This window comes from Archocentrus centrarchus, chromosome 11, assembly GCF_007364275.1.
Source record: "Archocentrus centrarchus isolate MPI-CPG fArcCen1 chromosome 11, fArcCen1, whole genome shotgun sequence".
In the NCBI taxonomy this organism is placed as follows: domain Eukaryota; kingdom Metazoa; phylum Chordata; class Actinopteri; order Cichliformes; family Cichlidae; genus Archocentrus; species Archocentrus centrarchus.
This window is the reverse complement of record NC_044356.1, coordinates 35,596,953-35,611,828: the sequence shown is the minus strand read 5'-3', so window position 1 is coordinate 35,611,828 and position 14,876 is coordinate 35,596,953. Positions and strand designations below refer to the sequence as shown.

The following is a 14,876-nucleotide window of genomic DNA, read 5'->3' as shown; positions in this document are numbered from 1 at the left end:
CCCATATTCAGAAGGAGCCACCACAGCAGGTTGCTCTGCATATTTGATTTTTTACAGTAGATGCTCTACCTGAAAGGGTTTGTCACACCTCCTCAGATTAAACCAGGGAATTTTAGCCTGTTAAACAAATGTGTAAACACTAACACTGCAGTGGCAAGAATGAGTCAGTCCCAACAGTCTCAAGTTAAAATGCCCAACTTCACAGCATTAAAAATACTGTCAGCTGCTGGTGCTCTTCAGGTGGCCCAAATCCTCTGGAGGTAAGAGAAGATAAACACCAAATCTCTACAGATCTTAATAAGGTGCATATGAGCCTTGCTGACTTTTTGCACCATGTCAATTCAAAAGCAAATGGCTAAGAGGTCATTCACAATTTGGCATTTTCCAAAGTGTACAAAGAGTACTCTCTTTCAGACCCCCCCTCCCCAAAAGTGTATGAAGAAAATGATTTTTTCATGACATTTAATTTCATCTGGAGAACCTCAGTTTAGTTTTTACAGTTTAAAATTCAGATGTCACTGTCACCCTTTATTTGTTTATATTGGAGTACACCAAGTAGTATTCACATACTTTATCATTTAAAAGAAAAACTTCAGTGAAATTTGATGATGAAAGGTTTTGAATTTATTGTAAAAGTTTTGTACAACACTATTTTCCCCCACAAATAAAATGAGGCACAAAATCAAGGGAGCCAATCTTCATCCACTGGCAGCCACTTCAAATGGGTAGTACTGAGAGAAGTCATGGATGACCTTCAGGGCTTCATTATACAGCTCTAAATCTGTGACATAAACAGACACAACACACTGTAAGTCCCAGATGAAGAACACTACTGTACTCCATCAATCAACAGAGACATACCAAAGGGAATGCCTTTGTCCTCCTGTAGGATGTGGTATGTGGTGGACATGATTACTCCTTTGTTGGACACCATACCAATAACCTCCACAATGCCACTCAGTTCTTCTTCAAGCTAAGAAGATAAAGAACCAGACAATTACTGAAATAGTCACACACACACACACACACACACACACACACACACACACACACACACACACACACACACACACACACACACACACACACACACACACACACACACACACCAACAGTGTGAAAGGAGGTGGGATAGCAATACTCTATCACTGCATGACATAAACTGCTTCTATTCTGAGCAAAAAAGATGTGACAGGCAGAAGAATCATAGCAGTGTTTCTGTGACACACCTTTGTAAGTCCAACATAAATGAAAAATGTAATCATACAATTAAACCAAATGTATTTTAGTGCATAGATGCAATTACATACCATTTTTATTACTACAATTACACAGTAACACCATCTACCCATTATCTTCTGCTTATCCTTTTCAGGGTCACAAGGTGGAGAGTGCTGGAGCCTATCCCAGCTGCCACAGGGCGAGAGGCAGGGTACACACTGGTCAGCGTGATCTAGACAAGTGGGCCATCAAAGGTTGTTCAAGGTTTCCTAGAATATTAAACGGTGTTACCTAGATTTATTTAGCACCTTTCAAGAAACCCAAGGATGCTGGACCAAAAAAACAACAACAACAACAACAACAACAAGGAATTGAAGGCCTTTTCGAACAGTTCGAACTGTTTTTCAACAGTTTCTTAAAAGTGCCCAGTGATGGGGTATTGGAAGGAAGAGAGTTCCAGAGAGTAGGGTCTACCCCCCCCCCCCCCCCAACAACACCAAATCTTGGTGACCTTGATCTGAAGGTAAAGGTCAGAGATCAAGTTTTCTGAAAAATCTAACAATGTGACCTGCATTTAAATTTAAACCTACATGCATACTGTTCAAGCTAGACCCATCAAACTTCACACACTTATTCACTGACTATGACAGCACTTTGACACCCCACCGCCAAGACCCTGAACCCGTATAAGCGGAAGAAAATGGGTGGATGGAGAAGGATCGTGTACACAATGCAAGACTTTACCAGGAGCCAATGTAGCTTAATAAGTGTGTTGTGTTGCCAGACCTTAGTGCGGGTTAAAAGCCTAGCAGCTGAATTCTGGACATACTGGAGCCTGTCCACGGCTTTGCTGGAGATCCCGAACAAGACCCCATTACAGTAGTCCAGCCGGGTGGTGACAAAGGCATGGATAAGGGCCTCTGCTATAGAATCAGTAAGTAAAGGCCAGCCAATTTGCCTGAAATTTGAATTCCTTATGTACATACCCAGCCTGAATCCGTAGCTGTGCAATAGCGCCCTCTACAGAATCAAACTGATGTCAAAACAATTTGTTTCTCAGAAATGTCTGAAATTTGGTGCAAACATTCAGTATATCAGCCTGATCACAAGTCAGTGACAATCATTTTTATAATGTTGCCATGGTGATGCCCCAAATGCCCAATTTTATTCCAATGGGGAAAAACTGACAGTAATTTGTCTTTCACAAATGCACAAACTCTTGGACCCACGCTCAGTACATCACAGTGATCAAAAAGTAAGTCACACCTGTTATCACATTATTCCTACAGGTAACCCCGAAAGAACATCCACCCAATAACGATCTACATCCGGCATCAGCACAGGGCGGCGGCCGTCCTATTATCGCCGTTTGCAGCTACATATTTTTTGCTTTGTGGTTTGTTTGTTTTTTTTTAATCTTTGATGCCTTTTTTTTTTCTTTTCTTCACGCTTCTCCCACTTCCGGTGATTCCGCGTCCAGCGACCTGCAGGTGGGAGTTTGGAGGACCGCACAGGAGCATGTTTGCCGTGGGTGAAACACACGGAAACATTTGGAGAACATAAATTACGCTTCAAACAAGCCTAACGGCCTCTTGTACATTGTGCGTCCTCTACTGTTGGGCCACAACTTTACAGTTGTTCATAATCATAACACAAAGTACCCGAGAGGTACACCAGTCTCTGAACTACGGCAGTACTCACGGGTTCGTTCATCTCTACTGTTGCAGTCTTTCCTTCACCATCGGACACAGTGAACGTTTTCCCGGTTGGGTGAACCTGCCAAAGCAAAATTAATACTTTATTTACTTGCCATTCACAATGTCGGTTAGTTATTCATGACTGCTAAAATATTTCAACTCCTGTTCGCTCTAACTAACACCGACCTTTTCAACACGCCCGACGAAGCAGACTGCTCTGCTGATATACTGCGATAGCATGGAACAGCTGATTCTCGGCTTAGCAGCGTCTAGTAGACTTGCCATCTTTTCAGTTTGCTTTTCTCACGTTACTGAACCTGCGTCGATACAACACAGCGCGGGAAATGTTTAGTCATGCGCTTTACACAGTCACAGCTCGCACGGGCGGATTATCTAAATTTACGTTGAAAAAAGCGGGACTTGAAATCACGGCTAACACAGTAATGAAAACCAAACGCCTCAGGCTTTTTTCCCAGTGCACATCCGGTGTGCTCTAACATTTTCTTCCGCGGAAACGACAACAAACGATTCCGCTACATTTTGCTGACGGCAGAAAAGAACGCGCCATTTGTTTCTACCCGGACACGGACCGCAATAAGGTTAGTGACGTCACGGCGACAATAATTCGGGTATTTCGATGAGAAAATAAGGACAGATTATTAGGATATTTATTGTAAATGAGCGAAGGAAACAGTTACACGGGCGGCACTAAAGTGAATTAAACTAAAGGCTCCTGAACTGACTTTATGAAGGCTTTCTGAATTCGATAAGAAACAACAGTAAGCGCGTCATTTCATTTTCTTAGAGGCATAGCTGTTGTTTGGGCTCTCAATCCACGACCGAAGGATGGACAATTAATAGCGTCAATTTGACAGAATACTAATGAGTTGTGTATGGCCATGAAAACTAAATAAAAACTCTAATCACTTTTATTTAAAGCGATTCGTGCTCCTTCGCCCTGGCTGTTTCTACAACTACACACAGCGTAGAACGGATTTCACACTTGTTGGTTTAAGATCTAAGTGAAGTATTTCTGTCTTCCAGAGTTTGAGTTTTGACCCCGTTGTTACGGTTTAATGACAGTAGGCGTGATCAAATGAATGGATGCAGGCAGCTTATATAATGCTCTGGCTATTCGTTTAACCTTGAGTTTCTTTTTTTACACAGGAGTATCATGTGGAGCTTGTTCGGATTGCGTAAGGACTCAAAGAAGTCAACCCCAGACAAGGAAGTAGATGGAGGATTTGTTATTGTTGGTGAGAAACATGTTAAAATTGCACTACATATAAAGCAGCAGCTTGTGAGTAACGTGCAGCATCATTTTATAGTTTCATATTTGCACCTAATGATACATACAGATATGTGTCACTGACAGGAAGTATTGTAATGTAAAAATGTCAATGTTGATTGGAGTTGTGTGTTTTGTTCATCATAGCCATCATAGCATATACTGCATCAGCATGATTGTGCATTGGTCCTGTTGTTCCTGCAGAAAAGACCTGAAGTGAGCCTGAGTGTTAACCCTCCATACTGCAATAAAATCCTATTAATATTCCAGATTCCTGATCATTCTTAAAGGGAAATCTGATGAACATTGTAAACATGCAGAGATAGCTAAAAACTCCTGTTCTTCTCCCTAATCTCCACATCACCCTTTTCTTGCTCACCTCAAGCCTCATCTCCTGAACTGAAGTCACAACACAGCACAATTACTGAGTTTCAGCACATCAAACATGTGACCTCTTGTCTACAAACAGCTGAGCCGGCTAAACAGCAACAACAGCTGGTTATAAGCTAAGGTTAAGGTTTTCCCTCCAATAAACAGTTTGATTATATTCTCTTAATTTGCTCATTGTCAGAGTTGTAAGCAACTTTACTTCAAAGTAAGTTTCAGTAACGTCGGCTAACAGTAGCTAAAAGTTCTGGAAATCCTCAACAACTCACCTCAGCATCACTGTCATTGGTCAGAAGTGAACATCTCTGACTCATCGGCCCGTATCAGACTGCCTTGTTTCGGTTCTGGTTTTAAAGTGGGCCGCAGCACTCTTTGACTTTGTTCACTGCGCTAGATGAGCATCAATCAGAGAGTTTGAGGGGACTCTGAGGGAAAAATGTAAATTATGTAGGGCCAGCACCTATTATGGGATCTTAGTGACTGCCAGTTGGATGCTGGTGCATCTTGTCGCTGCTATTCGCCTGCAAACTTTGTAATGTTTTTATGATTCGCGGCACTTTGGCCGATCACACTTTTCTGTACATGCGAGCTGTCGTCCTCCTGTTATTCATCAATCTAGTTATTATCTCTGTGTCTCCTCCCTTGCCGGAGATATATCAGGGCTTCTAGCCAGCAGTTGTTCGCCCGTGTTGCGCCGTGCTGAGGTCGTCCTGCGCCAGGCTTTACTGGTTCATTATCAGAACTCTATCACTGCAAACCATTTTATGAAAGAAAGGTCATTTTGAATTTAATGGCAGCAGCATTCTCAAAAGTTGGGACAGGACTTCTTTTAACAGTTTGTAAATAGTCTCCAGATGTGCAAGCTGACAACAAGCCCCCTCTTTATTATTTCAAAGGATGCAGCAGTCACGTTTTCCAAAATGTAGATTTATCCGAATATAGAACTGTTTTCTACTTTGTGTTAGTCCATCTTAAAGGAGACATATCATGCTTTTAAATCCTTCCTTTTCATATCTAAATCATTCACTTGTGGTCTATATAAAGTAGAACTGCAACGCTTTGGTCTGAATTCCTCGTTATTGTAGCTCCACAGACCCTCCTTTTACACCTCTTCACCCCTTTCTTGAACCCAAGCAGGGATTTCATGACAGAATCATGCCTGTTTTTAATGCAGTGCTGCCTGAGGGGCAGAAGGTCATTGGTATCTAATACTGATTTTCCACCTTGTCCCTTGCACACACATTTTTCCAGATTCTCTGAATCGTTTGTTAATATTACGTACTGTAGATGAGCTATTCAAAGTCTTCACTTTTTTACATTGAGCAGCATCATTCTGAAAACAGATGGGGAGTCTTTGCCCATTGTTACTCCTGAGAAGCTTTCTAAGATGTTCTTTTTACAACCCAACATTTTACTAATCTGTTGCCAGTTACACAATGACAGAATCTGAACAATAAAACTTTGAGAATCAACTTTTTTCCTGACCACACATCAATTGTTTCTCTAGTAATCCAATTACATCTTGCATCTGAAGGTCCTTACCAGTGTATTAAGAGCCATTGTTTTCCCACATATGACCATCTGGTATCCAAAGTTTGGTCATACTGATGTTATGCCAAATCATCTTTGTTCTGTATAGCATATCTAAATAATCTGTGGATACCTGTCGATGGTGCTCGGCATAAACACAGTTTGGAGAAGCAGACAGGAGAAGTGGCACTGAAGCTTGAGGAGTATACTGCTGTGCATGGGCTCAGCAGCAGAGTGTATTTGACCTGATTAAAACACAATACATCTTTAAAAAACAAGTGTACAGTGCATGTAGAATATTCTAATTTTACCTTACAGGTGTTTGTGTCAGGGAACTGAAGCTGTTGAATCTTTTTTAAGCCACTAATACAAAAACAGTAGTTTATGTGGCAGAACATGAGATATACTGTCTGCGACTGCCTTAGTTGTTAGCTTGCTTCTGTTATTATGTGACCATGTTTAACATGTTTGTTCAAATTCAAACACCTGAGAATAACATGGACTACAGAGACAGCAACTCCTTTGGTAAAATGACTGTTTTTATAAAAGAGAATAGTGTAATTGTTCTCACTTCCCCATCAGAAAGGTCTGTGACGGCAGTGTAAAAATATCACTGCTGTGATTGTAATTTAAACCCTTGTGCTGTGGCACTTAGTGTTTGTTTCCATCCATCCATCCATTTTCTTCCGCTTATCCGGGGCCGGGTCGCGGGGGCAGAAGCCTAAGCAGAGAAGCCCAGGCTTCCCTCTTCCCAGCCACCTCCTCCAGCTCATCCGGAGGGACCCCAAGGCGTTCCCAGGCCAGCCAAGATACATAATCTCTCCAGCGTGTCCTGGGTCTACCACGGGGCCTCTTCCCGGTGGGACATGCCCGGAACACCTCACCCAGGAGGCGGCCAGGAGGCATCCTAATCAGATGCCCGAGCCACCTCAACTGGCTCCTTTCGATGTGGAGGAGCAGCGGCTCTACTCTGAGCCCCTCCTGGATGGCCGCACTCCTCACCTTATCTCTAAGGGAGAGGCCAGCCACCCTTCGAAGGAAACTTTAGTGTTTGTTTGTTTGTGTTTTTGTGGGCAGCACTATAGTGCAGTACTTAGGTCTTGGGTTTAATCCACTGGCCAGATGGGCCTTTGGAGACTGCATGTTTGTTTGTTGTATAATAAGTGGGGAAGTCAAATGTGATCAACAGCAAGGTGACACGTGATGACACAGTGGCGCAGTTAGCATTGTTGCACTGTTTCAAACCTACATGGAGTTTGCATGTTCCCCCCCACAGCCCAAAGACACACATGTTAGGTTAGGTTAACTGTAATGGTTCTTTTGGCTACTCCCTTATTCACAATGGATTGCCACACACATTTGATTTCCTGATGCAACACCTCTCGTCTCCTCCTGGTCTTGAGTTTTATTGTAGAGTTTTTCTAGTTGTTGGTCTCAGTTTAAGATGAAGTTATGTGTTATTACTGAAACCCTAAAAATCCTCTTGCATCAAGGCTCGTTTTCATTTAACCTTCAGTTTATTTCCTCCCCCAGAGAAATACAGCATTTATATATTTGCTGTTAAGCCTTGTTTCAGCTTTCATTGGAGAGCCTGATGAAAGAGACACAGATGGTCAGGAGCTGCAAGTTATTTTTGGCAGAGGAGGACAAGTGTCAGAGCCAGGCTTTTTCTTTGAGATGGAGGCGACCAAGCAAGCCCATAGACTGTTTTCTAATCAGTGCAATCAATGCACTGCCATAAAGTTACTGGCAAATCAAAAATGACAGCAGTGACAACAGTTTACACTAAAAGCTTTATTTCCCTCTATGAAGGTTACAGTAGAGCTGCAGGCCCGTATATGCATATTAGCTGCACTGGTAAACCTGATACTGTAGTTTTCACTTCTTATGGCTGCTGTAGTTATTTCTGTCATTTCTTCATTTGCCAGTTATTTTGTTCATCTATTCTTGTATCTGATAACGGTGCCTTCAGACTTGTGTGTGTGTGTGTTTTTTTAAACTCTTTATACCTGGTGAAGTTATGGAATTGAGTTCATGTTTTTGTCACCCATATTCTTGTTACGGATGTGTCTCGTTGTGTTGCTGATTATGAAAGTTTATTTCTTTAGTGTATATTTCTAATAAACATTCTACTGTGTGTCCTGTTTGATCTCCAGCTGAGACAGTTGAAGAAAAGAGGCAGAAGATGCAAACCAAGAATGTCACACAACCCTCAACGAATGTCATAGTGCAGTCATCAAAGGTGAGCAGCCACAGCCATTCATTTAAAACAGAAGCCACACTCCTTAACTTCTGATCAGTCCACATTTACTCTATAAGCCTAAATACTTTAGCGTTACTTACTTCATGTCTAATTAAGCACATTATTGTAGACACTGGTTATGTGTGTGGATTACTGTGTGCACCATTTGCCAGATATGCCATCCTAGAGCTGGCACATTGCAGTGTTAATGAACAGCTCATCTCTCCAGGTTTAATCACTTTATACAACAGGAAATACATATATATACATATACATATATATATATGCATATACACATATACATATACACATATACATATATATATATATGTATATATATATATATATATTAGGGGTGGGACTCGATTAAAAAAATTAATCGAATTAATTACAAGCTTTGTAATTAATTAATCGAAATTAATCGCATTTTAATCGCATTTCAATATTTGACATGAGAAATATTAATTTAAGTTTAGTTGATGAATAAATCAATATACATAAGCTTAAACTTCAAAATGTTGTTTATTTTCCCACCAGTCTACTACACAGACCAACAAAAGGTGGAAGTGCTCCTGTGATAAGCAAACTCCTGAAATTAAAGTTAAGCATCATAACTGGATAGTTTTATTCAACATTAATGTCTCACTTGTTATAGTTGGAAATTAATCATTCTCTCAGCTGTATTCCTTGATGTTGAAATGTGTTACGCTTGTTTTAACAGCTTATTTTGAATTAAAGACTTAAAATTAAACCACAAAAAGGAGAAAAAGTTCGTTCTCAGTTTAACAGCTGCTTTTACACAGCTGTGCTTCGCACTCACGGTTGCTAGGCGACATGAGCTACGCAGAGGTGACGGCAGCTGATATGAAGGATAGCTGCTCACTTCCGGCCTTTGTGGTGTTCGTGGGCTGCGAAAGACGTGGGCCGGGTCCTTCGCAGGATGCGGCCCCTAATTTGGACATTGTGCGTCGATATAATCTGTATGCCGGGAACTCGCGCACTGAGAAACGTTCCACGATGCAAAGTGCGATTAAAATGCGTTAAAAATTTTAATTCGTTAATTTCCCCGTAATTAATTAATCGAAATTACCGCGTTAAAGTCCCACCCCTAATATATATATATATATATATACACCCACACTGTGGTGCACAGAACATGGTTTTCAGTTACTGAAGACAGAGCTGAAGGTCGATACCCACAAACAAAAAGCTACTGAAGGCAGCTGCAGTAAAGGACTGGCAGAGCACATCAAGGGAGGAAACACAGCATTTGTGAAGTCCACTGGTTCTAGACTTAAAAGCTGTGGTAACTTTTCCATTATATAATTATAATCCTGTGGGCTTTCTTGGTCCTCCAAGCTCAGGTCCTCTACCAGAGACCTTCAGGATCCTGCACAGTATCTTAACTGTTCCTGTGCTCTTCTGGACAGAGATCTCGGATGTTGTTTCTGGAATCTATTGGAGCGATTCTCCCAGTTTGGGGGTCAGTGCCCCAAGTGTTCCGATTACCACGGGGACCACTGTTACCTTCACCTTCCACTAGTTAATTCAGTGTTTCTGAGCTGAACTTTAAGCTCAGTCTTGCTAAGTGTTGCACTGATTTCAACATTGCACACTCACAAGGAACATCTGTCCTTTTCCTCACAGTCATCCTGCTCAACTCCAGATCCATGTGACACAAAGCTCCCTGTAGCTTCACACAGCATGGAGCCAGTGGTGGGGCCTCCAGCAGTAGAAGCTCCTTCAACTCTTCCAGATCTCCTCATGGATGTCCCCTTCACCTTGGCTCCTCATGTCCTTGCCATGCAGGCAGGATTCCCCCTCATCCCTGATGTACTACTGTCCCGGGACATTAACTATAATCTAGCCAGCTTTCAGTATGACTTCACTTTAGAGAACTCTATACTTCACAGTACCTAGTCTCTGAACTGCAGTATTGTGAGTTCACACTGTGTGAAACTGAGCTGGTATGCTCAGTTCCCCACATTATATCAGAGAAAAGCTTTACTTTGAACAAGTCAGCCCCATAAAATGACACAAAATAAAATCACTTTAAACATAGAGCTGCTGGATTATGATGAATATTTATACTTCTATAGATACTTTGTCTTTCTTTCAAGTTTATTTCTTTCAGGGATGATGTACAAAAAACATTAATCACATAAAAGGAAAAGATGATTTGTACCAAATTTTGCTATCAGCTAATTTCCATCTGCAGTCGCTGGGCGAATAAATAAAATAAAAAATAGAATGAAACACAGATTAGATCAATCAGCAGATCACAAATACACATACTCATATTACCCACATATATATACATACCCACACACAAAGAAATTTAATAACAAAGATAAACAGGACAAATATCAAAAATATTAACCAAATATGAACAAAATTCCCTAAAACACAAGACAAATGAATGTACACAAGACTGAGTCCTCAAAATCCACGTTTTCAGATCACAAGAAAAGATATGGAAATTGGTACATATTTTTAAATTGCTTTAAATTAATTGGTTTAAAAGAGAAAGCTGACTGCACAGTTGCTGTCCTTCACGTAGGCACACCACAGTAACCCCTGATGGTGGGCCTGGTAACTCTGCTCGTTTGCTGGAACAGAGCTGGACAAATCTACTCAAAAGTGGTGGGGCAACATTATATATAATCGTGTGTACCAACCATATGTCTGAATACAAAACTTGATTGTCAAAACCTAACATATTATATGCCTATAATGATATTGATTAGATTTTCTGTCCAAAAATTTAAGAGCTTAAGTAATTTTGTCAAGTCTCACTCTGTAGATACAACAAAGTACAGGGGTTACTGTACTTTCAGGTTATTACATCTCTGGTCCCACTGATAGCACTTCGACTATCCTTGTGATCGGTTAGGATCATGTTTTTGTCACCTGGGTAACTATTCAGACCTGGTCACACAGGGTAAAACTGATCAGATACAAAGACGTGTTGAAAACAACCCTACAGATAATCTAAACTGCACAGGACAGTGAGTCAAAATGAACTCAAGGTCCACAAACTCTGTTGGTTATGATCAGCACTAAAAGTCTGGGATGACTAACCTCGGAGTTTTGATTGAGCCCAGACACCCTTTGAAGGAAACTCATTTCAACCACTTACTTTATCTGTAGTCTCATTCTTTCTGTTGCTGTCCAGATTTTATGGCAATGGGTGAAGATGGGAATGTAGATCAACAGGTAAATCAACACGCTCAGCTCTCTCTTCAAAACAACATATAATGATACGGATTAGTGCTGCTGGCAATCTTCTACTTCACTCTTCCCTCACACATAAACAAGACTCCAAGATACTTAAACTCCTCCACTTGGGACAGCCACTCATTCCAGGCAGTCCACCCTCTTCACCACTGAGAACCATGGCCTTAGACTTGCAGGTGCTAATTCTCATTCCCAGCACTTCACACTTTGCTGTAAACTGCCCCAGTGTGAGCTGGAGGTGACCATATGATCAGCAAAAAAGTAAAGATGAGATCCTGAGGCTACCAAAGTAGAAACGCTCTGCCTAGAAATTCCGTCCATAAAAATTGTGAACAGACAAAGGGTACTGGCCAGTACCTGTCAGATGCATCTGGAGTCCCAGAGGCAAACAACAAACAGCAATGCAGCAAACACCTGGGTTCTCTCCATCGTTGTTGTTGTTTGTCCATAGCTACATGAACTAATGTTGACATCCAAGTGAAGAAATGGCAAAATGATTACTTTGCTTCTTTATCCTGGATCCCATTGCAATGAACAGAATGGCTGCTGTTACTGCAAACTATAGTTAAAATTCAGTTATAGTCAGATTTGGCATTACTTGTCTGGTTGACTCAGGACTGACATTTTTTAAAGATGCAGATACTCTGGGTTCAGGTCACAGAGTGTATCTGCTCTAAAATCTGAAGCCAGTGGCGCTGGTGCCTGTGTCAATAAAGAACATCTTCTGCCTTGATGCCTTCTAAGAACCAGCCCTCAGGTTGACAGAGAACTGAACATTATACAGGTGCTGGTCATAAAATTAGAATATCATGAAAAAGTTGATTTATTTCAGTAATCCCATTCAAAAAGTGAAACTTGTATATTATATTCATTCATTACACACAGACTGATATATTTCAAATGTTTGTTTCTTTTAATTTTGATGATTATAACTGACAACTAATGAAAACCCCAAATTCAGTATCTCAGAAAATTAGAATATTGTGAAAAGGTTGAATATTGAGGACACCTGGTGCCACACTCTAATCAGATAATTAACTCAAACACCAGCAAAGGCCTTTAAATGCTCTCTCAGTCTAGTTCTGTAGGCTACACAATCATGGAGAAGACTGCTGACTTGACAGTTGTCCAATAGACGACCTTTGACACCTCGCACAAGGAGGGTAAGACACAAAGGTCATTGTTAAAGAGGCTGTTCACAGAGCTCTGTGTCCAAGCACATTAATAGAGAGGCGAAGGGAAGGAAAAGATGTGGTAGAAAAAAGTGTCCAACAACAGTGATAACTGCACCCTGGAGAGGATTGTGGAACAAACCCATTCAAAAATGTGGGGAGATTCACAAAGAGTGGACTGCAGCTGGAGTCAGAGCTTCAAGAACCACACAGACGTATGCAGACATGGTTTCAGCTGTCGCAGTCCTTGTGTCAGAAGCGTCTCGCCTGGACTAAAGACAAAAAGGACTGGACTGCTGCTGAGTGCTCCAAAGTTATGTTCTCTGATTAAAGTCAATGTTGCATTTCCTTTGGAAATCAAGGTCCCAGAGTCTGGAGGAAGAGAGGAGAGGCACAGAGTCCACGCTGGCTGAGGTCCAGTGGAAAGTTTCCACAGTCAGTGATGGTTTGGGGTGCAGTGTCATCTGCTGGTATTGGTCCACTGTGTTTTCTGAGGTCCAAGGTCAATGCGGCCGTCTACCAGGAAGTTTTAGAGCACTTCATGCTTCCTGCTGCTGACCAACTTTATGGAGATGCAGAGCACCTGCACACAGTGCCAAAGCTACCAGTACCTGCTTTAAGGACCATGGTATCCCTGTTCTTCATTGGCCAGCAAACTCACCTGACCTTTAACCCCATAGAAAATCTATGAGGTATTGTGAAGAGGAAGATGTGATACACCAGACCCAACAATTCAGAGGAGCTGAAGGCCACTATCAGAGCAACCTGGGCTCTCATAACACCTGAGCAGTGCCACAGACTGATCGACTCCATGCCACGCTGCGTTACTGCAGTAATTCAGGCAAAAGGAGCCCCAACTAAGTACTGAGTACAGTACATGCTCATACTTTTCATGTTCATACTTTTCAGTTGGCCAACATTTCTAAAAACCCTTTTTTTGTATTGGTCTTAAGTAATATTCTAATTTTCTGAGATACTGAATTTGGGGTTTTCATTAGTTGTCAGTTATCATCATCAAAATTAAAAGAAACAAACATTTGAAATATATCAGTCTGTGTGTAATGAATGAATATAATAAACAAGTTTCACTTTTTGAACAGAATTAATGAAATAAATCAACTTTTTCATGATATTCTATTTTTATGACAAGCACCTGTATAGTGGCAGTTGGGGTAAATTCACATGGAAACAACATGGGTACATTTCTTGTGGTAACCATGCCTGTAGCATTTAATGCTGTTGATTCCAACTTTGCGCCCAGCAACTGTGGTTCCAGGCCAGTGTCAGACATTTTGGTGAACCTCTTGGCAGTGGACAGAGTCTGTAATATCCAGTGTAGATAAGGTACTGTGTCATTTACAGAGGCCATCCTTGGGTGCGTCCAGAACTGACACTTTCTGTGCCTTCTTGCTCCACAAGAGTGATGTGCAAAAAAGGAAATGGAGAAAATGGAGATTGAGGGGTGGAAATAGGAACATCTGCATGGTGGCCCAAACTAAAAAAAAGTTCTAAGTTATAAACTGTATTTTTCCTTTAAGAAAAGGTGGATATTTTTGCACACAGCTGCTTCACCATCATGCTGTCAGCTGTCTGTTGTTTGACAACATTTTTATTGCTATGAAACATAATCCCACTTCATCTGAGGATGTGGAACGTGGATGATGAGGCAGTGACTTGGTCATATTGACAGTGGTCCCACAGAAAAAAATGCCACCTTCTGTTAAAGCCACAACTTCAGTGGAATCATTGGCTAGAAAGAACAATCCACATTAGGTCATATGTAGACATATAATGATAAAGTCAAGTTGGACTATTTTAGCTAACTGCTTTTCTTATGTAATCATTTGATTACATCATTTATATAGTTTACACAGTTTATGTTTATATCATATTGTATGTAGCAACACAGTTTTTGCCATAATTAATGTTCTGACTATTTTACATTGATCCTATCCCCTGGGATCATGAATATGGCTTTCCCTTGGATCCAGTATGTTAGACTATTTTGTCATTGTTATTATTACTGTTTATTTTTTGACGTACAAATTTTTTGTCTTTGTTGTACAGATTTTTTTAATAGTCTACAGTCAAATGCACATGTT

General features: G+C 41.0%; 2 protein-coding genes across 6 annotated transcripts; one reads left to right on the top strand and one right to left on the bottom strand.

The window, feature by feature from the left end:
• Positions 1-601: 601 nt before the first annotated feature.
• rpa3 (replication protein A3) lies at positions 602-3,424 on the bottom strand. Its single transcript, XM_030741870.1, has 4 exons — positions 3,105-3,424; positions 2,923-2,997; positions 862-973; positions 602-781 (listed from the first exon to the last, which is right to left on the bottom strand). Exons 1-4 carry the CDS (start codon positions 3,201-3,203, stop codon positions 699-701), a joined length of 369 nt encoding a protein of 122 aa, XP_030597730.1. The 5' UTR covers positions 3,204-3,424; the 3' UTR covers positions 602-698.
• On the top strand, positions 2,421-12,421 carry umad1 (UBAP1-MVB12-associated (UMA) domain containing 1). Of its 5 annotated transcripts, XM_030741864.1 has the most exons (5): positions 2,421-2,476; positions 2,702-2,748; positions 4,086-4,174; positions 8,280-8,365; positions 10,013-12,421. In XM_030741864.1, the coding sequence occupies exons 1-5, from the start codon at positions 2,429-2,431 to the stop codon at positions 10,283-10,285; spliced, it is 543 nt and encodes a 180-aa protein (XP_030597724.1). In that variant the 5' UTR covers positions 2,421-2,428; the 3' UTR covers positions 10,286-12,421. The 5 variants fall into 5 exon arrangements, with proteins under 5 accessions (XP_030597724.1, XP_030597729.1, XP_030597727.1 ...); XM_030741869.1 differs by lacking the exon at positions 2,702-2,748 and having other exon boundaries at positions 2,424-2,476; XM_030741867.1 differs by lacking the exons at positions 2,421-2,476; positions 2,702-2,748 and adding an exon at positions 3,475-3,517.
• The last annotated feature ends 2,455 nt before the right edge of the window (positions 12,422-14,876 follow it).